The 21,973-nt window shown below is 47.5% G+C and overlaps 3 protein-coding genes across 18 annotated transcripts; 2 read left to right on the forward strand and 1 right to left on the reverse strand.

Annotated features, from left to right (window-relative positions):
* Positions 1 to 7,522, reverse strand: LOC133776893 (keratin-associated protein 9-3-like). 3 transcript variants are annotated; one of them, XM_062216189.1, is made up of 2 exons: positions 7,083 to 7,522; positions 1 to 337 (listed from the first exon to the last, which is right to left on the reverse strand). In XM_062216189.1, exons 1-2 carry the CDS (start codon positions 7,520 to 7,522, stop codon positions 1 to 3), a joined length of 777 nt encoding a protein of 258 aa, XP_062072173.1. The 3 variants fall into 3 exon arrangements, with proteins under 3 accessions (XP_062072173.1, XP_062072172.1, XP_062072171.1); XM_062216188.1 differs by having other exon boundaries at positions 1 to 359; positions 7,075 to 7,522; XM_062216187.1 differs by having other exon boundaries at positions 1 to 433; positions 7,068 to 7,522.
* Positions 7,523 to 16,041: 8,519 nt separating this feature from the next.
* LOC133747345 (keratin-associated protein 4-1-like) lies at positions 16,042 to 16,536 on the forward strand. Of its 2 annotated transcripts, XM_062175755.1 has the most exons (2): positions 16,042 to 16,146; positions 16,210 to 16,536. In XM_062175755.1, the coding sequence occupies exons 1-2, from the start codon at positions 16,042 to 16,044 to the stop codon at positions 16,534 to 16,536; spliced, it is 432 nt and encodes a 143-aa protein (XP_062031739.1). The 2 variants fall into 2 exon arrangements, with proteins under 2 accessions (XP_062031739.1, XP_062031738.1); XM_062175754.1 differs by having other exon boundaries at positions 16,042 to 16,536.
* Positions 16,537 to 20,834: 4,298 nt separating this feature from the next.
* LOC133747343 (keratin-associated protein 4-4-like) lies at positions 20,835 to 21,755 on the forward strand. 13 transcript variants are annotated; one of them, XM_062175749.1, is made up of 5 exons: positions 20,835 to 20,965; positions 21,056 to 21,160; positions 21,281 to 21,385; positions 21,446 to 21,484; positions 21,545 to 21,755. In XM_062175749.1, exons 1-5 carry the CDS (start codon positions 20,835 to 20,837, stop codon positions 21,753 to 21,755), a joined length of 591 nt encoding a protein of 196 aa, XP_062031733.1. The 13 variants fall into 13 exon arrangements, with proteins under 13 accessions (XP_062031733.1, XP_062031725.1, XP_062031729.1 ...); XM_062175741.1 differs by having other exon boundaries at positions 21,056 to 21,250; positions 21,296 to 21,755; XM_062175745.1 differs by having other exon boundaries at positions 21,071 to 21,175; positions 21,371 to 21,755.
* Positions 21,756 to 21,973: the final 218 nt, after the last annotated feature.

A 21,973-nucleotide genomic window follows, 5' to 3' on the forward strand; every position in this document is an offset into this window, starting at 1 on the left:
TCAGCAGCAGGAGGGCTGGCAGCAGGGCTGGCAGCAGCTGGGCAGGCAGACGCAGGTGGGGTGGTAGCAGGTTCTGGTGCAGTAGACGGGCGTGCAGCTGCCGGACTGGCCGCAGGGGTCGCTGCAGCAGCTGGGGCGGCAGCAGGACTGGCAGCAGCTGGGCTGGCAGCAGCTGGCCACGCAGCAGCGGGGCTGGCAGCAGGGGGTGCGGCGGCAGCTGGTCACACAGCTGGGCTGGAAGGTGGTCCTGCAGCAGCTGGTCTGGCAGCAGGTGGGGCGGCAGCAGCTGGGCTGGCAGCAGCTGGGCTGGCAGCAGCTGGGCTGGCAGCAGGGGGCGCTGCAGCAGCTGGACACGCAGGCTGGCTTCCAGCAGGTGGTCCTGCAGTGGGTGGTGCTGTAGCAGGGGGGCGGGCAGCAGGGGGAGCAGCAGGAGTTGGTCATGGTGTTGGTGGGGAGGGTGGGCTTACTTCACAGGTGAGTTTCCCCGAATATGATGGTGCTCTCTGCTCTGGGCCTTTTATACCCTGGACCTCCCAAGCAGGGGCCAATGAGCAGCACTTTTCCTTGGTGTTTGTTTGCTACAGGGAAATGCTCCAAGGAGGAAGTTGTTCCCTACGTATTATAAATCTTTTGAAAATTATGCTTCTGGCAGTTAATTGTGGATAATTTCTCGGGGATATTTCTAGAAACAATCATCAGCATCATTGTACTCTGATCACTGTCTGGTGGTGTGATGGTTCCTGTGGCTGGGGGTAGGTCAGAGTTTTCCTTCCCCAGCGCCTTCCTTTGGCTGTCTGTAGACTGGGAGGTATCCTGAGGATGGGCGTGATGCTGCCGGTCCACAGCGACAGGTGGAAGCCATGCTTGGGACCACATCTGTTCACTCAGTGACTCTTGACTATGGAAGCCTACACGAGGCACATCTGCCCATGGCAACCTTTGCACCATTACCGGTTTTCTCAAAGAAGGCATGGGTAGAGGGTGGCTGTGCAAATCAGCACTGACGCAGGAGAGTGGAGACAAGAGGTAGGAGACTGAGCTGTAGAGAGCATCGACTCATCTATGTCCTAACTCCGTAACTTTCCACTATTTGTTTTCAGAAAATGAGGAACCTGTATGCCGTGTAACGACTCCTTATTTACCGGCAGCTTTTTCAAACTGAAGTATAATGAACTTTCTTATTAGTGTCTGGCCTGACCAGTGATGACAGGGGATGGAAGTAGAGCTCCATGTCTATTACAGTAACAGCTTCACGCTCTCCCTTATGCCTATATTTCCCCTCCTGCCTGACACAACTAGTACGCACACCTGCATAACCCATTGGCCAGCTCCTGAGTGTCACACAAAATTACATTATATGCAAAGGATTTTCCAAAGGTTCAAGGAAAATGCTTATTATGACAAGAGCCGTGAAGGACCCCAAAGTTTCTAGAATTAAAATAAATTTATCTTTTAGTTCCACTTTTTTTGCCAACATTTTTGAAGACCCGTCATGGTATTTTTTTGGGAGAGGTTGTCTTATTTTCCTCAAAAATATTGTGTCTGTGAGATTCAGTGACAAGTAGTCGTTTGCTCATTTCCAATTATCTTCAGTACATCGTTGTATGAAGAGATCACCACTTACGAGACTGTTCTACTGTTGGTTATTTTCCTGCATTGGGGGACTGTGTGCAGAGTGTTTTCATGAGTACTTTTTCCACATCCTGCTCCAGCCTGCATGTTTTTCTGTGGCGTACATCCCTGGAGTGAAATTTCTGCACTGTAAATTGTGTATATGATCACCATTAGTAGAGGGTTTCAAATACTTTTCAAAAAAAGGTTAAAATAATTCATAAAACTCATTTTCCCTGGTCTCACATCTCATGAACACCTGTTGCGTGTACTCGGCGTGTTGGCCGCCTGCCTGTGATAGTCAGCAGTGTCTTGTCATGGTTTTCACTAGAATTTCCCTGAAGACGAATGAGTCTGAGCACCTCTTCCCACGTGCGTTGGACGTGTGGATTTCCCCTGTCAAGGAGAGGCTGCCTTAGATTCTTGCTTCTGACTTGTCTGTTTCTCTTGCTTCTTCACTGAGGTCCTTTATGTATTCTGGTCACTACCTGTGGGTTCTGATGGGCATCACCGTCGTCCTTTCTCATGCTGTGACTTGACCTCCCGCCCCCCTTCTTAATGTTGTGCAATCTTTTCTATGATGTTTCTTGTTTAATAAATTGATGGCTATTTTAAAATCATGTAGGTATTATCCTATACTATGTCTTAAAAGTACGTTGCCTTGGCCGGTGCCGCGGCTCATTAGGATAATCCTCTGCCTGCAGTGCTGGCACACTGGGTTCTAGTCCCGGTCAGGGCGCCGGATTCCGTCCCGGTTGCTCCTCTTCCAGTCCAGCTCTCTGCTGTGGCCCTGGAGGGCAGCGGAGGATGGCCCAAGTGCTTGGGCCCCTGTACCCACATGGGACACCCAGAAGAAACTCCTGGCTATTGGCTTCAGATTGGCCCAGCTCCAGCCATTGTGGCCATCTGGGGCATGAACCAGCAAATAGAAGAACTCTCTTTAACTCTGCCTTTCAAAGAAACAAAATAAATCTTTTAAAAAAATTAAGGGATCTTGTATAAGTGGCTCTCTTTCTGACCTCTCTATTCTGAGTTAACCAAACCCATGGGAAGGAAACAGGCACTACAAGCCAAACTCACTGTCTTTAACATTCTTTCTCAGATCTCTCTTCATAGTTTCATATGATCTCAGTAGGCTAATTAATTGATAGATTAATTTTTTAAAAATTTGTTTATTTTCATTCTATTTGAAAAGGAGAGAGAGGGAGGGAGAGAGAGAGAAAGAGGGAGAGTGAAAGGGAGGGGGAGAGGGAGAGAGAGAGAGAGACGTGCTCCCATCTGCTGGTTCACTCCCCCAAATCCTGCAACAGCCAACACTGGGTCCGACTGAAGACAGGAGCCATGAATTCTGTTTGGATCTGCCATGTGGACAGAAGGGACTTGAGTAGTTGAGCTGCTACCTGCTGCCTTCCAGGTGTGCATTAGCCGGAAGCTGGAATGGAAGCAAACTCAAACCAGGCACTGCATTATGGATGCAGGCAGCCCAAGTGGTGTCCTAAGAGCTACACCAAAAGCACACCCCTAAAAAGGTTTGTAAAGCCTTTAGAGTGGCGATCAATTGGACCACTGCCGTGAACTGCCTCGTATTCTGTCCTCTGGTATTGAACTACAGCTCTACTTGGGCGGATAGGAAAAAAAAAAAGGCAGAAAACAAGGAAAGAAGATGGAAAGGAGAGCAACTTGCCAAGGTGCAAAGCCTCCTGTGTAAGATCCTCCATTGCAACTCTGAACCCTGACTCACTTCTGAATCCTTGGCCCACACTGAAGGGCTGGGGATAGTGTAAGGCTACATGTCCTGTATGGCTGGTGAAAGGTCACTTATTCATTCACTTCATAAATACAGTCATTCCTTGGTGTCTGTCGGGGGGGCGGGTTCTAGGAATCCCCTCAGATATAAAAATCTGTGGACACTCCAGTCCCTTATATCAAAATGACACATTTATAGGTTTACGGACAATCTATTGTACACTTTAAATCACCTCTAGGTTATGTATAATACCTACTGCAGGAAGCTGGGTCAGGAGCAGAGGTGACTCAGCCCCAGGCACTGATATGGGATGCAGGTGTTCCAAGCAGCGGCCTAACCCACTGTGCCACAAGGCCCACCCCTCTTCCATACTTTCTGAATTTAACTAACTCTCCACGCCATGGCAGAGTTGGAGTGCAGTGTTCCTTCTCCTTTAATAACACAGAAGTAAGGAATCTAAGAGCACTGTTGACAGAATCTATGTTAAGGGGAGAATTCACAGAAAAGCCACGCTTCCTCTCATTTAAAAAGAGTTCAATAAAACAAGACCAATTATATGAAGTCTGATGGAACAAGGACAGAAGCCTCAGCCATTCTCCCTCATTGCCCAAAAGCGATAAACTTTGCAATGTATTCCTTGCCCTTGAAGCTCAGTTGAGTCTCACACACTATTGCCTTCATACTCCACGCTGCATTATTTTCCAGGTTCCCAAGGCCTTGCCCAGTTCCTGGAATTCCCCTCCACTGCTGCCCCCTATCCTCACCCCCAGCCCTAGCACTCCTTAAAAAGACCCAGCCCCTGGGGGGTCGGGGCCTTCTGCCACATTCTCCACCTTGTACACGCAGACAGTTGGCCACTCACCTCTACGGATTTATTTTCTCTGAATAAATTCGGTCTGGCTGTGAATTCATACACTGCCTCCTCTCTATTCTACAACTCTTTCCCTAACGTTTTGGTGACCCAGGTGAGGAGGCACCAATCTGCAACTCTTTTCCTAACAAAGTCAAATCTGGTATTTTCTATAATTTTATTATGTTTAGTCAGCATTCTTAGCATAAGCATTGCTTACTCAAATCACAGGAAGAATTTAACTGCTCAACTCACTGATGGAGAATTGTAAAAAAAAAAACCATAATGGAACCACTCACAACAATATCAGCTTGTCACCTAGTGAATGAAAGCAGCAAAAGCCAAAGTACCTTTGTGAAGAAAGATCTACGTCATTGACGGTTATACTTGGGCTTGGAAGTAGGCTATATAGGGTATGGGGCAGTGAAGTCACCCAAAATATAATCTGAGACATCAGAAATTCAGTATAAATCACAGCATAAATCGACAAAACTGAAACATAAAAGCTGATTATGGATCCTGCAGAGTCACTTGCATAAGTGAGGCTGGATTATAACTCGGCCTGCAGGGTGGCCTTTTCCCCAAGACAGGACATAAAGACGATGCTTGCTCCTGGAAACTGAAGTTTCCCATGACATAAAAGGGATTAGAAACACAGTGTGCAGTCATGCTCTAGTCTTGTGTCATTTACTATGACTTGGTTAAAGATATTTTTGAGAATAACACACAGTTTTCAAATGGGAAGAGGCAGCAAAAAAAAAAAAAAAAAGCGACTTCATGAATTTGGCGCAAGGAAAAGCACCTATAAAATACACGCTGACAGAACTGCGGGGGTGATGTGCGCTCTCAGTCTCCCACTTCCATTGGCAAGCTGTGTAGCTGCATTCGTCAGATTTTCATTGCTGCAATGAAGGTCCGAGAGGCGCTGCTCAGGCACATTTTGGGTTCAGTTTTGAAGGTCGGCAGTCCAAGATCAGGGGGCTCCATGAGTCCAGCCAGTCAATGGGACTGAAGGAGGTGAGGAGCGACCACAGGGTGAGCCAGGGAGCAGAGAGAGGCAGGAAGCATGCTCCTCCTCCATGCCCAGTTGTAGCTCTTTATAGAGCTTTGATCATGGGGATCCGCCCCGGAAACCTAATCCAATCCAATCACCTCCCAAAGGCTCCACTATAACCAGATCCAACCTCCACCCCTCATCCATTAATCGTTAGCGTTAAACATTGGGGTTTTGATGTCTGCATGAGTTTGGGGAGCCAAATCCTGTTCAGACCCTAACAGTTGCAAAACACGTGCATTAGCTGCCATTAAATAGTCAATCCTTTGAACTTTCCATCCTGCCTTCTAACATAGAAACAGAACAAACAAAATCTGGGTTATGATTTATCTCTCCATGTATATTTGCCTACGAAAACTCCAGCTCTCCCAGCTGCACTGTTGGAAGCAACTCCAGAGAACCCCTAGCATAGGTATCTGAGGAGCCCACACACCGGCTGCGCCTCTGCTTGTCAGGTGCACGGAAAAACTTCTGTGTCTCACAAGAGGTGACCCTGGTACTTTGCTTGCTTGCTTTTTTTTTTCCCTTTCCTGTAGAGGTGTCAGCCCTCAACTGCTCGAATTTTCCATCACTGTTCATTTTCTTTCTCAGGACAGTCTGATGCTTCCTTTTGTAGCGCCACCCTCACACCGCCAGCGTTCCCAGTAGGGCACACCCCTTTCTGTGCCTCTCTTCAGTTTTGTTTACCCCAGAAGCTTAGGCTCTAATTTTCTCTTTACCTCCCCAAACTCAGGGAGCTACCTCCAGTCCCACCATGTTCATTGCTTAATTTCCTTAAAGCTTTGACCAGAAAGCAAATTATTTCTGCAAGTCTAGGAACAAAGTTTGACCTATTTCACAGGGCATGACTTAATCCCATCTTGCAATTTGTAGAGGTGACCAGAACAATGAGGACATGAGTGAAGGTCATTTCCATGACAACAACAAGCTTTTGCTGGATGAGCCTCCCACACCAAAGTCCCAGGACAGCGGATGCTCGAAAATACATCCAGGAGTTCATCAGTAACTGACCGCACATGGAACCAGGATCCTCAACACCAGCTCCTTTGCTTAAGATACTGCAACTGGTCACGAGTGAATGGGGAAGAACTTTGATAACAGAAATCAATGTGCAAATGTATGAAGTTGGTGATTCTATCACCACCAGGAGCAACTTAGAGAGCACAGCTTCCTTCTGCTCAGCCCCCAGTGCTATTTCTACTTACAGAAAGCTGTAAATGTGACTGCACCGGAGCTGGAACCAGAAAACCTGGGCTCTGCACCCAGTTTGGTCCATCCTAGCTACATGACTGGATGTAGGTCCCTTTACTCAGTTGGTTCTGCCCGAGTATTTGACTGACAGGAGATAAATAAAGAGACGCAAGACCATCACAGAAGCAAAGCAACACAAAACATAATGCAGTGAAGACTTTATTAGGAAACACATAGTTGTTATGAAAGAGTCAAAAAATGATAGACATATTGAGACAAAATGATTGATACTTATGCTTATAAAGACCTAATAAGATGGGAAGAGTGGTTTTTTTCTTCATCTGCCTTAACTTAAAAAGGTATCCAGGTAGAGACCATGAATCCAGGCCAGGAACAGATGAAGTTGGCTCCCTGAATGAAGAGAATATCAGAGTGAAAAAGGTGACACTCGCTGAGCAAGCTCTCCAATCTGATGACAAGATGATTGACAGCTAGGCAACAGCACGTGGGTTATTAGGAGAGAAAAGGGAAGCAATCTGCCATAGAAATGGGTGTCTTGAGATCTCATGATGGAAGTGTATTCTATGTAGGTAGTGGGTTTCTGGTAAGCTGCTCAGCAGCAGGAGGGCCGGCAGCAGCTGGGCTCACAGCAGGACGGGCGGCAGCAGGGCTGGCAGCAGCTGGGCAGGCAGACGCAGGTGGGGTGGTAGCAGGTTCTGGTGCAGTAGACGGGCGTGCAGCTGCCGGACTGGCCGCAGGGGTCGCTGCAGCAGCTGGGGCGGCAGCAGGACTGGCAGCAGCTGGGCTGGCAGCAGCTGGCCACGCAGCAGCTGGGCTGGCAGCAGGGGGTGCGGCGGCAGCTGGTCACACAGCTGGGCTGGAAGGTGGTCCTGCAGCAGCTGGTCTGGCAGCAGGTGGGGCGGCAGCAGCTGGGCTGGCAGCAGCTGGGCTGGCAGCAGGGGGCGCTGCAGCAGCTGGACACGCAGGCTGGCTTCCAGCAGGTGGTCCTGCAGTGGGTGGTGCTGTAGCAGGGGGGCGGGCAGCAGGGGGAGCAGCAGGAGTTGGTCATGGTGTTGGTGGGAAGGGTGGGCTTCTCTTCACAGGTGAGTTTCCCAGAATATGATGGTGCTCTCTGCTCTGGGCCTTTTATACCCCGGGCCTCCAGTGTTTGGGCCAATGAGCCGCACTTGACTTTGTTATTGTTTATGTTAATTTCTCTAGTCCATTGGGAAATGTCCCAGGGAGGAAGTTGTTCCTTAAATGTTCTGTATTTTCTTTGCATAATTGATTTGTTTGTTTTCCTCATTGACAAATAACCAAATAGAACTATTTTCTTGAAAGGAGGAATTGGTCATCCTTTTCCACATTAGCAAATCCTGTGTTTAAAGCCAAGCACAGTAGTATGTGATCCTCCAAATGGTCCGGCCTAGCTTAGGACAGGTCAGAACCACTGTCGGTCTCCACCTGAGTTTCCTGGGTGCTACTTACTCCTGGAAGCATGTCTGATGTTGATGAGTCATGAGTTAAAACCAAGTTTAGGGGGGGTTTCTGATACCACCTGTAACATAGAAGCTACTATAAATAAATAAATCTTTAAAAGAAAGACAACGGCTTGATTTCCAATAAATTCTTGAGAGATATAAAGTTGATGGGCCCTGGTATTCAACTGACAAATAATAATTGTGCACATTTATGGAGTTAACACCTCTCTGACATATTTTTATCCTCATACCTAATCGATATTTCTAGTGCTAAATTATCTGTTAAAATAACTTGTGAGGTCTCTGTTTCTTGGCTGCACACTGCCTGGCACGTGAGGCTTAAATGGGTAAAAGGATTTGCCCAGGTTCACAGTCAGGGAGTGACAGGAGAATGTTGTGAGTATTCCTTATGTTTTATTAACTCCTTATACCCAAGTCCTACACATTGTTGTTTTCTTAACAATAGAGGAACATAGGGCCAGAGATCAAAGGGGAAGTAATTCAATGGGTTGCCCTTGAGAGAACTTACTACGGAGGAGATAGACACAGGAGACAGATGACACAAGCTTGAGGCATCTCCCAGAGCAGACCCAGGTGCAAGAGATGAGAATGGCGGGGTGCTCGGCAATCCTGTCGCTTCGTGGGGCGCTCATTCCACTGAAATAGTGTCTCCTGGGATTGTGGGTAGCCACAAAGCAGAGGGCGTGGTTACTGAGTCGGAGATGAAACTTCAGGAAATGCTGGGCGTCTTGTGGCCTTGGATGGCTGCAGAGACATTAGCCACTCACCTCTTGTTTTCTCACGCCCCTCGTACTACTGAGCGACTCCGCTCTTCTTATTACTCGGTTTCTCATTGGAGGATTCAGGCGCCCCCGCTGGGACTGATCCAGCGCTCACGCTGACTCCGGATACTGTACTCTTCCTCCTTTCCTCCCTTCTGTCATTTCTCTGGCTCCCTGAAAACTCCGGCTGTTAATTTCCTTCAGCTTACTTTTCATCTTCTAGAACACAGGGAGTTGCTCTGCTTCCCTTCACGGCCCAGGGAACATGACTGAATCAAAAGGAAAACGCCCAGGGCATGGCTACTTCAGTTCTCAGGACTCTGTACAAACATATCTTTCCTTAATGTTCGTTTCAGGCAACCGAATTGCCTCCAAGTTTAGGAGAACAGGAAAATATAGCCCAAGCCTGTGTACCTTGCAGGGGTGATTCTCAATCCCAATTTCTGCTCAAACAAATGAAATGATACGGGGATGCCGCCTCCATAACCAGGAGCAGGTTCCTCCAGGTCAGGGCAGGGCCAAGGACACCAGTGATGCTTGCATTGTAGGTGACGGATGGTGCCCGTGGTGGACCACAGTCCAGAGAAGATGCAAGCCTCCTCTCATTGGCTGGAATGCTCACAGGCAGTCTCTAAGTGTCACTGGGGTCAGAAAAGTATTTGAGACGAACTTTGTAAACAGCAAAGTGTTCGTAAGGGAGAGGTGTAATTCTTTCCATTTTGGGAGAAGCAGCTCAAAATGCACATTTGCCCTATGCCCAGACAATGGTGTTACACCCACAGCTGGGGCAGCACAAAGAAACAAACCCCACAAAGCATCCGGGACCTGGAACCCAGAGCCTGGCATTGTCCCTGCCTCTGTCAGATCCCAGCTGCACGGCAAACGACCAAGATAGGAATAGTGATCTTTGTCCTGCCTAACTCACAGGGCCAGCCGAGGACCGAAGGCTATTTTACACTTTACTCTCAGTGCGCCTGCGGGAAGCACAGGAGGTCACGTGTGGAATCTTCCCCTCTGGGTGTCATATTGATGCTGGAAAAGTTTCAGATTTTGAAACATCTTGCATTTCAGAATTCCAGATTAGGGCCGCTCACCCCATACTGGGATACATCTCTGAAGATAACACATGCTGGTGACGACATCACGTGATGAATTTAAACTGTGTTTTAGTACATCCTGAATTAAAATCATTTTTAAAAAATGTTCTGATCTGTGTTGTACACACATAGATTTGATGAAGGCGATTCTAGCGGCGTCAGCAGCGCCACGGGGCGTGTCTCTGCCTGCAGAAGGGTCTGTCCTTCCTAGACTGACACCATCTCCGAGGCTGGTGACCGACCTGGGGACACTGGGCTTACATACGGCAGGGAAGAGGAAGGTTTCAATGATCAGAAGTCGAGAAAAGACAATACAAAAAAAGTAATAGACCAGGAAAAAACGCTACTGAAATGATGCATTGCTGGCTGTTCTTGATGGAGGGAGGACGCCTGACTAATTGTGGTGTTACTTATAATTAGCACCCTGTGTATTTTTTTCTTTTTATGTGAAAATTTAACAAAAGATACCCTGTTCTGTAAAAAATAAACAGAAGCAGTTAGCCTGGCAACTAACATATGTTCCTTTGAAACATAGTGTACAAACGCAGATGCTGATAAACTTAGTGAACGCAGGAACGGAAAGGTTCAACAGTGACCGCATCATGTGTATCAGCGGGGCGGGGTGGGAGGGGTGGAGCAAGGCACGCGATGTTTTGGATATCTAGCAATTTCCATATTTGCCTAACCTTTTGAAAGAAAAGGCAACTCTGAAAATTATTTGTTTTAGGGGCAGAGAGACAGAATGAAAGAGGCAGCTGGGGGAGGGGAGAGAATGAGAGTGAAAGGGCGCAAGAGCGAGCAAGAGAGAGAAAGAGAGAGAGTGCTCTCTGGTTGGTTCACTCCTCAAATGCCCACAACAGACAGAGCTGGGCCAGGGCCAAACACAGGGGCTGGGAACTCAATCCTGCTCTCCCAGGCAGGTGGCAGGAACCCGACTACTTGAGCCATCATTGCTGGCTCCGGGGTTTCACTAGCAGGAGGTTGGATTCAGTACCTGAGCCAGGAATCAAGCCAGGCGCTCCGATGTGGGACTCGGGCCTCTTAACTACAAGGGAAACAGCATCATATTTTCACTGGACACAAAGTGGCCTCCTGGTGCAGCTTCATTTGCTGACTTAAGTTGTGGATGAAGAGACGCCATGGGGCATGTGTTCCTGTATCTCCCTCCCTTCTACGCATGGCTATGGCACGTGGTGGGAACCAACACACAGTCATTGAATAATGGAGAACTTGGTTCATCCACCTAAAAACTTGGACTGACAGTAATTAGCAGTGCATCTGGAGAATCCAAGTACTGGTATGGAAAAGAAACAGAATGATCAGTTCTATTGAACATAAAATTTGAAGCCATGTGCCTTTTTTTTTTTTTAAAGATTTATCTTATCTATTTCAAAGACAGAGTTACAGAGAGAAGTATAACCAGAGAAAAAGAGAGGTCCTCCATCTTCTGGTTCACTCCCCAAATGACTGCAATAGTTAGAGCTGAGCTGATCCAAAGCCAGAAGCCAGGAGTTTCTTCCGAGTCTCCCACGTGGGTGCAGGGGCCCAAGAACTTGGGCCATCTTCTACTGCCTTCCTAGGCCATGGCATAGAGCTGGATCGGAAGTGGAGCAGCCGGGACTCAAATCGGTGTCCGAATGGGATGCCGGCACAGTAAGTGGTGGCTTTACCCGCTATGCCATAGCTCCCAGCACTTGTGCCTTAAACCCTGATACATTTCTTCGATTCTTCATCATTTACAATGCCATAATGTGCTGAGGTCTGCCTTTTTGTGCCTGCTTCTATTTTAAGTATTGTCCAAATTGAAGGAACTGTGGCTCCGTATCTCACACAAGAACAGGAAGATAAAGCATTGGAGGACGAAAGAATGGCTCATCTTGAGCTCAGAGTGTCAGGGGTGCACTCTGAGCAGGGAAGGCAGGAGATGACGCTGAAACAAAAGAGGCAGGGAAATTGCGCCTGTAGGGGCAAAGAGCTGATTCCATGGAAATCATGTAAGCACCTGTTTTCAAAACCAAGGCTAGCAACATCATGTCACAATCAGAATGTCTGATAACGCATCACTAATGAGATGAACAATGGCAACAAAAAGTTTCTGGACATGGTGATGGCAGCCCTCAGTCTCCCAGCCTGGAGGTAGACAGACTCCTCCAGAAGACTTCTAGAACCTCACGCTACTAGAAACCCAGAGGGAACCCCAACCCTTTGGCACCAGGGGCTGCTCCTGCTGTGGCTCCCTCTGCTCTGAGCAGGGCTATGGCCAAGGCACCTGCCAGGAGACCTGCCGCCACCCCAGCTGCCGCTGGACCACCTGCTGCTGCTCCGGCTGCTGTGTGTTCGGCTGCTGCCAGACTTCCTTGCCACGGGATCACCTGCTGTGGCCCAGTCTCCTCTGGCTCCTCCTGTTGTTGAATGTCACTCCTGGCCAGCAGCCCTGAGTCAGCCAGTCTGCTGACTGCGCATTTCCTTGGTTTACTGCACCTGGCCTTGTGGTGATCTGTCACTATGTCTGTTTATCCCATCGGTCATGCCACCAAGCAACTGTTTTAAAAAGCAAAAACTAAGGGGCCGGCGCTGTGGTGTCATGAGTAAAGCCGCCACCTGCAGTGCCGGCATCCCATATGGGCGCTGGTTCGAGTTCCGGCTGCTCCACTTCTGATCCAGCTCCCTGGTATGGCCTGGGAAAAAAGTGGAGGATGGCCCAAATCCTTGGACCCTGCACCCGGATGGGAGACCTGGAAGAAGCTCCTGGCTCCTGGCTTCGGATTGGTGCAGCTGTGGCCATTGCAGCCAATTGGGAGTGAACCAGTGGATGGAAGACCTCTCTCTCTCTCTCTCTCTCTCTCTCTCTCTCTCTGCCTCTCCTTCTCTCTCTGTGCAACTCTGACTTTCAAATAAATAAGTGAGTAAATCTTTAGAAAAAGCAACAATTTAAACTAATTTCACACAGAACCCATTGCCTTGGCGTTCAGTCAGAGGGCCAGCTGTCACACTACTTGGTTGGGACAGACTCCCACTCTTACAATTGCTGTGCTTGATTTGGGCTCTGCAGTGAATTCTGTGAGCTAGAGTGACCGTGTCTCAATAAATATTTGTGGTACTTAGCTATTTTTTGGTGCTATTTATTTAGGGAAAAGTAAACAAAGAAAACTAATTTTTGCGTCCATCGATCAAAGCCTAGAAAATGCAAAGCAATTCATTCCGCCCGCCAAACCAGACTGCTCACCTTACCTCCCCCTGCATCTGTTGGGAGAACAAGAGCTTCCTCTCCACTCTAACTGAGCTGTGGACGGCGCAGCGAGCTCTCAGGCTCTAAGAACGAGGCCCTCACCTCTCAGGTGACCCGCCGAGCAATCTTGGACGTAATGGAGGTCATAGGTCAGGTAAGGAATCTACTCTGTTGGAGAAGAGTAACACTTAGATGTAGTGATTGACCCGAAATAAAATATGCCAACTTCGAAAATTCAGGGGACTATGTAGAGCTCACAATCACACAAAACCAAGTAAAAGGGAATCATAGGATGCCAAATATTCATATCAATATGAAGAGAATTCTTTTTAAAAGGTATCAAAGCCATTGCAGTCATTTTAAGGAGGGGCTACTTCCAAGTTATCTCCCTGCCTTCAGACAGAGAGCTGGACATCACTACATACCCAGATGGCCTTGGCACTGGGACTCAATCTGATTGGCCTTGATAGTGACCTCCTGGTGATATTGTGTCCCCCCCCCCCCAAAAAAAATGGCTCTCCTGTTTTTATAAACACTTGGATGTATATTTAAATTAAGTGTAAAACTGTTGTGAAAATGAGGAAAAACAATAATGACAATGTAGCAGAGACTTTAATGCACTGTTTAAAAATGATCATTTGAGGGGCCGGTGCTGTGGTGTAGTGGGTAAAGCTGCTGCCTGAGGTGCCGGCACCCTATATGGGTGCTGGTTTGACTCTTGGCTGCTCCACTTCTGATCCAGCTCTCTGCTATGGCCTGGGAAAGCAGTAGAAGATGGTCTAAGTCCTTGGGCCCTGCACCCGTGTGGGAAACCTGGAAGAAGCTCCTGGCTCGTGGCTTCGATTGGTCCAGCTCCGGCTATTGTGGCCATTTAGGGAGTGAACCAGCGGACAGAAGACTTTCTCTCTCTCTCTCTGCCTCTCTTTCAGATAAATAAATGTTTTGAAAAAATAATCATTGAAAAAACACAGTGACGTGGAGAATTTGGGAAGGAACCTGATAAATTTAGATACAATGGATCAGTAGACATTTATGTGTCATGCCTACGAAGTTGAGTTCCATGATGTTTACATAGACCCATAATGTTCACACAATCTATCAGGTGACAAAGAAAACCTCAATAGTAGAAACAATATAAGCCTCTCCTGTTCCATCAGTAACCAGAGAACAGCGCACCCAAGCACGTTCTTGCAGCCTTCCCTTCTCTTAGTTCTTTCTGAGTAATTCAGTCTAAATGGAGAGTTGATGCTGCATGGGACAGAGATGGTCTAAAGAAATGGCACAGTTCATTTCTCTTTCTTTTTTCTTTTTTTTGACAGGCAGAGTGGACAGTGAGAGAGACAGAGAGAAAGGTCTTCCTTTTCCGTTGGTTCGCCCCCAATGGCCACTGTGGCCGGTGTGCTGTGGCTGACGCATCGTGGTGATCCAAAGCCAGGAGTCAGGTGCTTCTCCTGGTCTCCCATGTGGGTGCAGGGCCCAAGGACTTGGGCCATCCTCCACTGCACTCCTGGGCCACAGCAGAGAGCTGGACTGGAAGAGGGGCAACTGGGACAGAATCCAGTGCCCCGACAGGGACTAGAACCCGAGGTGCTGGTGCTGCAGGCGGAGGACTAGCTTATTGAGCCACAGCGCCGGCCCATTTCTCTTTCTTAGTTGAAATAATTTAAACTTATAGAAAAATTTCAACAATAATTCACAGTTTTTTTATGCCCAGATGATGCTCCACCACTTCTACATGTCAGCGCTTCCTCCCTCCAGGACTTGTCCTCCACAGCCACGGGAGGACTGCAGGTCAAGCTGCCGCTCTTGTGAACAGTGCTGCGGTGAACTTCCTGGAACTCCTGTCTTGGAGCACCTGTATGCTGGTATCTGCTGAGTGCACTTCTGGCAGTGAGGTTACTCCATCAAAAGGCATGGAAATTTCAAGATCTGGTAGGCTAATCTGAGATATCATTAGATGATTTACGATACCATTAAGATAATGCTAAATTTAATATTTTGTTAAATTACTATCCAAAGAAGAGTCTTTGATTTAGACCGCATCATCTGTTATGAAAATATTTCCTTATAACTTCGCTTATTAAAGTTTTAAAATTAAACATTTTACATTTATCATTACAGATAGCAACTATTCACTCTTGAATCCCCAGGGCACATGGTAGGACTTGACACACAGTAGGTGTTCAGTAGATGATCTGATGAATGAATACTTTTTTTTCTATTGAAATTTTCTAAATTGTAAGACTGAACAACCTTCAAATGCTCAAAAACATTTATATTGCCTTTTTAGTGAAATGACTATTGATGTTCTTTACTTAGTTTTACTTTAAGGAGCTTAGCTCATTTTCTGTTAGATTGATCAAGGTATTTGTCATTTATTCCCCGTTTGCTCTTTAGCCTTTTAAAGTTTTTTTTAATATTCACTTAAAATTTTTCTTTTTCTTTATTTCTATTAAATTTTCAGGCTCAAAAGAATTTTTCCCAGGATTTCATTTATTTCTTTGTTAAAAGGGAACAGACTTCACATATTTCATAGGTGCAATTCTTAGAAGATAACCATATTTCCCTCCCAGAAACACTGTCCTACACAAGGACTGGTGTGAGACATAAAGCTTTCGGGATGACACATGGAATGCTGAGTTTCATATGATGCATCACATGGCAATCAGTCTGATGAGTAAAGTTAAGAGTTTTTGAAATTACGTGAGACGCAGAAGAAAGAAGAAAAGAGGTGACTCAGGAGGAAATGCATTGGATGAACCCAAACAGAGAGAAAAAAAAATGCATTCTATCTAACGATTATATAGATTACCCCCCCCCAGTTGAGTAATTAGATAATTGCTTACTTGTTAAGATAAACAATAACAGGGAAATAGTCCTTAACCTGGTGACAGCAGCACCTCAGCTGGGTATAAAAGTGGACATGGGGAAAGGAGACATCCACATTTGAGAACTTCACTCTCTTGGAAACCTACCCAGAACCTCCATTCTCTGTCACAATGGTCAACTCTTGTGGCTCTGTCTGCTCTGAGCAGGGCTGTGGTGACTACTACCAGGAGGAGTCCTGCTGCCGCCCAGTCTGTCAGACCACCTGCTGCCGCCCAGTCTATCAGACCATCTGCCGCCCCAGCTGTGGCGTGTCCAGCTGCTGCCGCCCAGTCTGTCAGACCACCTGCCGCCCTAGCTGTGGTGTGTCCAGCTGTTGCCGCCCAGTCTGTCAGACTACCTGCGGTGTGTCCAGCTGCTGCCGCCCAGTCTGTCAGACCACCTGCCGCCCCAGCTGTGGTGTGTCCAGCTGCTGCCGCCCAGTCTGTCAGACCACCTGCCGCCCCAGCTGTGCTGTGTCCAGCTGCTGCCGTCCAGTCTGTCAGACCACCTGCCGCCCCAGCTGTGGTGTGTCCAGCTGCTGCCGTCCTGTCTGTCAGACCACCTGCCGTCCCGTCTGCTCTCAGACCACCTGCTGCCGTACAACTTGCTACCGCCCTAGCTGCTGAGTATCCTCTTGAAAAATCTCCTATCAACCATGAGCCACCATCATGAGTCTGAAAACATCAGATACTGATTTTTCCATGTGTTAAATGGTCTCCAGCTTTATTCTGTTACACCACTTAGAAATTGGTGAAAAGGCATCCACCTCCATTATTTCCCACTCAAATCTCCCATGCAGCTCTTCCCTATGTCCAGCCTCTGGTTTCTGACTGTTGTACCTGCCCTGCTCTTCAAAACTATGTGTTAGCTATTCTTCAATAAATACCATCTTTATATCAGGAATTCTTGTATCTTCAACTATTTTTGGGGAGTTGATTATTAGTTTATCTTCTAGTATTATTTTTCTCAAGATGAACATAAATTTGGATTCCTATGGCTAAGCAAGAAAACTGATTTCGCAAATACAATCCAATGCCTATATCATACAACAGACTTCCTTTATATATTTTCCAAAATAACATAATCCACCTTATTTAGGTAAGAATAATTTTCTTAATCAATAAAATGAGGGATTGCCTGGAAGTTCATTACACTATTGGGCTCTGGGAGTCATATCAAGATACATGAGGCATAAGGGCTCTCTACAAGGAACTCACCACTTAATCTCGTAAATTAGGTGGAGTATGTTGGGTAGTACTGCTCAGAAAGGGGGCTTTCTGTTTAGAAGAGTAATATGGAAGGAATGATTTTTTATACATTGAATGAGTTAAATCAGTAAACCCAGGAGCAATGTGCAGGTCACAAGCTCACAGGGTGAAGAGGTGGGGGAGGAGACAGGGAAGTTTACATTCTTATGATGACAAGGGTGAGGTAAGCCAAGAAATCAGTTGTTGTGGCCCGGTGTGGCAGGGACTCAGCCTTGCTGGCCTCACCCCTACCCCCTTCATGCTAATGATACTGTGCTCAAAACGTCACAGGCAAAGGAGGAAGCTCTGAGTCAGAGGTGGAGCCACATGCATAAAAGGACAGCTTCCCTTGGCCGAAGGTCCACAGGGGAGTGAGTGAAGAGGCTGGATGGTGGGCAGGGGTGAAGCTGCCAGGGGGAAGAGCTGTGTGCAGAGATCCACACGCAGGACAGTCTTGGGCCCTGCGGCTCCCTGGCATCCAGGCAGACCTGGCCACATCCAGGTGAGCAAACCAACACCTCCTCCCACCCCGATGCCACCCTCGTCCTGCCCGACGCCACTCCCACAGGGAAAGCAGATACTAGAGCAAAATAAGTGAGTCAATGGCATAAAGAAGTAAATTCGCTTAAGGGGAGGACTGAGAAAACACGACAGATATCCTAAACTGGGGAATCCACATCCTTCCAGCCATGATGATGATTCTGAGATCATGAGCTACGGAGAGGGGTGCAGTGAGCCACGGTGCCAGGCATTTACAGTCAGTGGAAACCACTGAGAATGACTGGGGAGCCATGCGGCTTTCGGGCAGGGCCGTGGGAGGTTATGGCTAGCAATACTGACAACTGTCTGGCTGTTGTGAGCTTGATTACCAAGCAATGTAATTATGCTCACGCTAACAGCTTCAACTGCTGTCTGTTGTGGGCAAAGCAAACTGTCAAGAAGCTCTGCCCATGCGGGCTCCACCAGCTGGTGCTACAGCACCGACATCCACCTCCTACCCTGACAACTGAAGATGCTTGATCTCAGCCAACACAGCTTGGCATCAGGCCGGCCACCCGATTGTTCGTCTCTGTTCTCCTGCAACTACCCTTCGCTTCTGAGAGTACAAATTAACCACACCTTCTCCTGTCTTTGAGACAATGTCCATTCCATAACTGACTATAGCAGCTGCCCAAGAATTATAGACTTTAGTCAGAAGCAAAGTTCAGTTGAAAAAGAATCAGCGAAGATTAAACTACTATCAGATACCAACAGAGTAATAGGACATCAGTCCCAAAGAAAATCACATCCTTGAGTTCAGTCCTTTGTTGCTGTTAGCTACCTACAGGAAGGCAGTAATTGCTGGTTCCGTGAGGTTCCCACTGCTGCACCTCTCACTTGTTAATGTACACGTGCATGCGCGCACATCTGTTTCTAGTGGCCAGGACTGAGAAAGCTGTCAACGCACACTCGGTGTGTTGGTGACTCTGTTCTTTTACCAACTGTTTTGTTGACTACGAAAAAATCTAAATCCATTTTGTTTAATTTTTACTTTAGTTCTACCATTCCTTATACCAACGCAGTGGTCAGATTTCTGTTACCATTTGTCCTCTTGTAATCACTTCTCTCGTGTCTCCTCCCTCTCATTAATCCCTATTAAATGCTGATACATTCTCCATTTCTGTAATTTTCTCATTTTAGGGAATAACTAGACATGGACACATTCAGTATATAAGTTTTTGGAGTTGCATTTCCCTACCCAATATAAATCGCTGATTCATTCAGACCACCGGGTATCCCAACAGTCCATCCCTTTTTGTTTTATTTATTGCTGAGAAGTATGCATGCTTGAGTGTGTCACAGCTTGTTTAGCTACACACCCACAGAAAGACACCTGGGTTGTTCCCATCTGTTGGCTATTACGGATAAAGTTGCTATAAACCCCTACGTAGAGGGTCATTGAGCACACACAAACTCCTTTTCTCTGGAATAAATGCCCAGGAATGCAACTGCTGGGTCCCGTGGTCATTGCATATTTAGTTTGCTCAACCGCCTTTTCGGGTAGCCGCACCATTTTACATCCCCACCAGCAGTGTATGAGTGGTGCCCTTTCTCCAAGACCTTACCAGCACGCTCTGTATCACTCACATTGTAGCCACTAGGATAGGTGTGTAGGGACAACTCATCGTGGCTTTAACATGCATTTCCCAATTCGTTAATGACGTACTCGTCCCCTCCTGTGCTTGTTCACCTTTTGTACTTCTTTAGTGAAATACCCATTCATATTTTATAGACTAATTGGACTATTTTCTTTTTTTTATTGTGAGTTTGAGAGTTCTTTATATTTTAGACACTGCCCTTTGTCAGATATGTCTCTTACTCTACATTGTCTTTTTATGTTTTTAACAACATCTTTCACAGAGCAAAGGTTTTTCATTTTGATGAAGTCCTATTTATCAATTCTTTTTAAGGGATCATACTTTGAATGTGAAGAGTGAGAATCCTTTTCCTAATGCTAACTCTCAAAGATTTTCTCTTATGTTTTCTTCTTGAAGTTTTACAGTTTTACATCTTATATTTGTGTTTTTTTAAAAAATAAAGTTTGAGATTTAAGTAGAACTATAATCTATCAATCAATCATCCAAGTATCTATATCATCTCTACCTCTCTGTCTCTATCTCTGTCTCTATCTCTAACTCTGTCTCTATCTCTATCTATCTCTATCTATCTCTATCTATCTCTATCTCTATCTCTATCTCTATCTCTATCTCTATCATCTTTAGATTCTCCTGCCTTCGGATCAGCACGGTGTGCTGGCCGCAGCACGCTGGCTGCGGTGGCCATTGTGGGGTGAACCAACGGCAAAGGAAGACCTTCCTGTCTCTCTTTCTCACTATCCACTCTGCCTGTCCAAAAAAACAAAACAAAACAAAACAAAACAAAACAAAACAAAACAAACAAAAAACCAACAAAACACTAGGCCAAATGCCTGTCCTCATTTCTGCTTTTTAAAAGAGGAAATCTGTCTATATATCTCAGAAATGAAATAAGAACAATCTGGGTGTCCTAAGGACTCTCCTGTTTTTGTCCACTGATCAGTGTGAGTTATAACTGATCACAGTCATGGGTTTTACCTTGCTTTCCAGTCCAGCGCTATGAATCATAATATCTGCACTGGATCTGTGATTCAATCTTATCCACAAGCAATGCTATGAAAACTATGGTCAAGGTAAGGCCTACAGATGGGGAAGAAGGACACCTGGACGGCTCCATGTCAAGCGTGATGTGACACAGACTCTACGCAGAAGAGGTCAGGGCTTCTATAAACACGGGTGATGCCCCCCAGCAAGGGACGGCAGATGACTCAGGAGGAAAGAGCAGACCAAGTGAGAGTGAACACATTCAGCTTGGACTATGCAGCCAGCATCTGGACCAGGACGATACACAGAAAGGAAGACACACAAGCTGTGCTGCAGGAAGAGCTCGTGGGATGAACGCTAACCCATCAGGAAAAGGAAATGATTTTTTCCATTCAACTTGGAAAACATCATTACCTAATTTACCAACTGCTTACTTATTAGGATAAAACACAACAAGGAAGCAGTGGAGTATAAAAAGGGACCTGGGACAAAGAGATGTCCAGATTCAAGACATACCCTCTTTTGGAAACCTACCCAGAACCTCCATCCTCCGACACCATGGTCAACTCCTGTTGTGGCTCCATCTGCTCTGAGCAGGGCTGCGGCCAAGACTTCTGCCAGGAGGAGTCCTGCTGCCGCCCCAGCTGCTGCCGCCCCACCTGCTGCCGCCCCAGCTGCTGCCGCCCCTCGTGCTGCATCTCCAGCTGCTGCCGCCCCACCTGCTGCATCTCCAGCTGCTGCAGGCCCCAGTGCTGCCAGCCCACCTGCTGCCGCCCCAGCTGTTGCATCTCCAGCTGCTGCAGGCCCCAGTGCTGCCAGTCTGTGTGCTGCCAGCGCACCTGCTGCCGCCCCACCTGCTGTATCTCCAGTTGCTGCAGGCCCCAGTGCTGCCAGTCTGTGTGCTGCCAGCGCACCTGCTGCCGCCCCACCTGCTGTCGCCCCAGCTGCTGCATCTCCAGCTGCTGCAGGCCCCAGTGCTGCCAGCCCACCTGCTGCCGCCCCAGCTGTTGCATCTCCAGCTGCTGCAGGCCCCAGTGCTGCCAGTCTGTGTGCTGCCAGCGCACCTGCTGCCGCCCCACCTGCTGTATCTCCAGTTGCTGCAGGCCCCAGTGCTGCCAGTCTGTGTGCTGCCAGCGCACCTTCTGCCGCCCCACCTGCTGTCGCCCCAGCTGCTGCATCTCCAGCTGCTGCAGGCCCCAGTGCTGCCAGTCTGTGTGCTGCCAGCCCAGCTGCTGCCGCCCCAGCTGCTGCATCTCCAGCTGCTGCAGGCCCCAGTGCTGCCAGCCCACCTGCTGCCATCCCAGCTGCTGTGTGTCCAGCTGCTGCAGGCCCCAGTGCTGCCAGTCTGTGTGCTGCCGCCCCAGCTGCTGCATCTCCAGTTGCTGCCGCCCCAGCTGCTGTCAGACCATCTGTTGCCGTCCCTCCTGCTTGCAGACCACCTGCTGCCGTCCCAGCTGCTGTAGCAGTTCTTGCTGCTGAGTGTCCTGATGTGGGTCCATGAGCTTTCTTGACCCCATCCTCTCAGTCCAGACGGAGAGCATTTACTCAACAGAGCACGTCCTTACAAAGAGACCCATGGAGAGACGTGGAAAACCTGGTCTCTGTGTTATTATTTATGTACTTCTGAAGAAACATTTTGTTACTAGTGAGCCAGAACTTACCACCACATTTTGCATCAAATTGTTTTAGAATTCCTA

The sequence above is a fragment of the Lepus europaeus genome, chromosome 18 (assembly GCF_033115175.1).
Source record: "Lepus europaeus isolate LE1 chromosome 18, mLepTim1.pri, whole genome shotgun sequence".
In the NCBI taxonomy this organism is placed as follows: Eukaryota; Metazoa; Chordata; class Mammalia; order Lagomorpha; family Leporidae; genus Lepus; species Lepus europaeus.

Excerpts from the sequence above, each read along its gene's own strand:
- LOC133776893 (XM_062216187.1), bottom strand. The coding sequence starts at position 7,522 with ATGACCAACTCCTGCTGCTCCCCCTGCTGCCCGCCCCCCTGCTACAGC. Across the intron at positions 434-7,067 it reads TGCCGGCCCTCCTGCTGCTG|CTCCTGCTGCTCCCCCTGCT; the intron begins AGCAGCTTACCA and ends CACCATGACCAA.
- LOC133747343 (XM_062175737.1), top strand. The coding sequence starts at position 20,835 with ATGGTCAACTCCTGTTGTGGCTCCATCTGCTCTGAGCAGGGCTGCGGC.
- LOC133747345 (XM_062175754.1), top strand. The coding sequence starts at position 16,042 with ATGGTCAACTCTTGTGGCTCTGTCTGCTCTGAGCAGGGCTGTGGTGAC.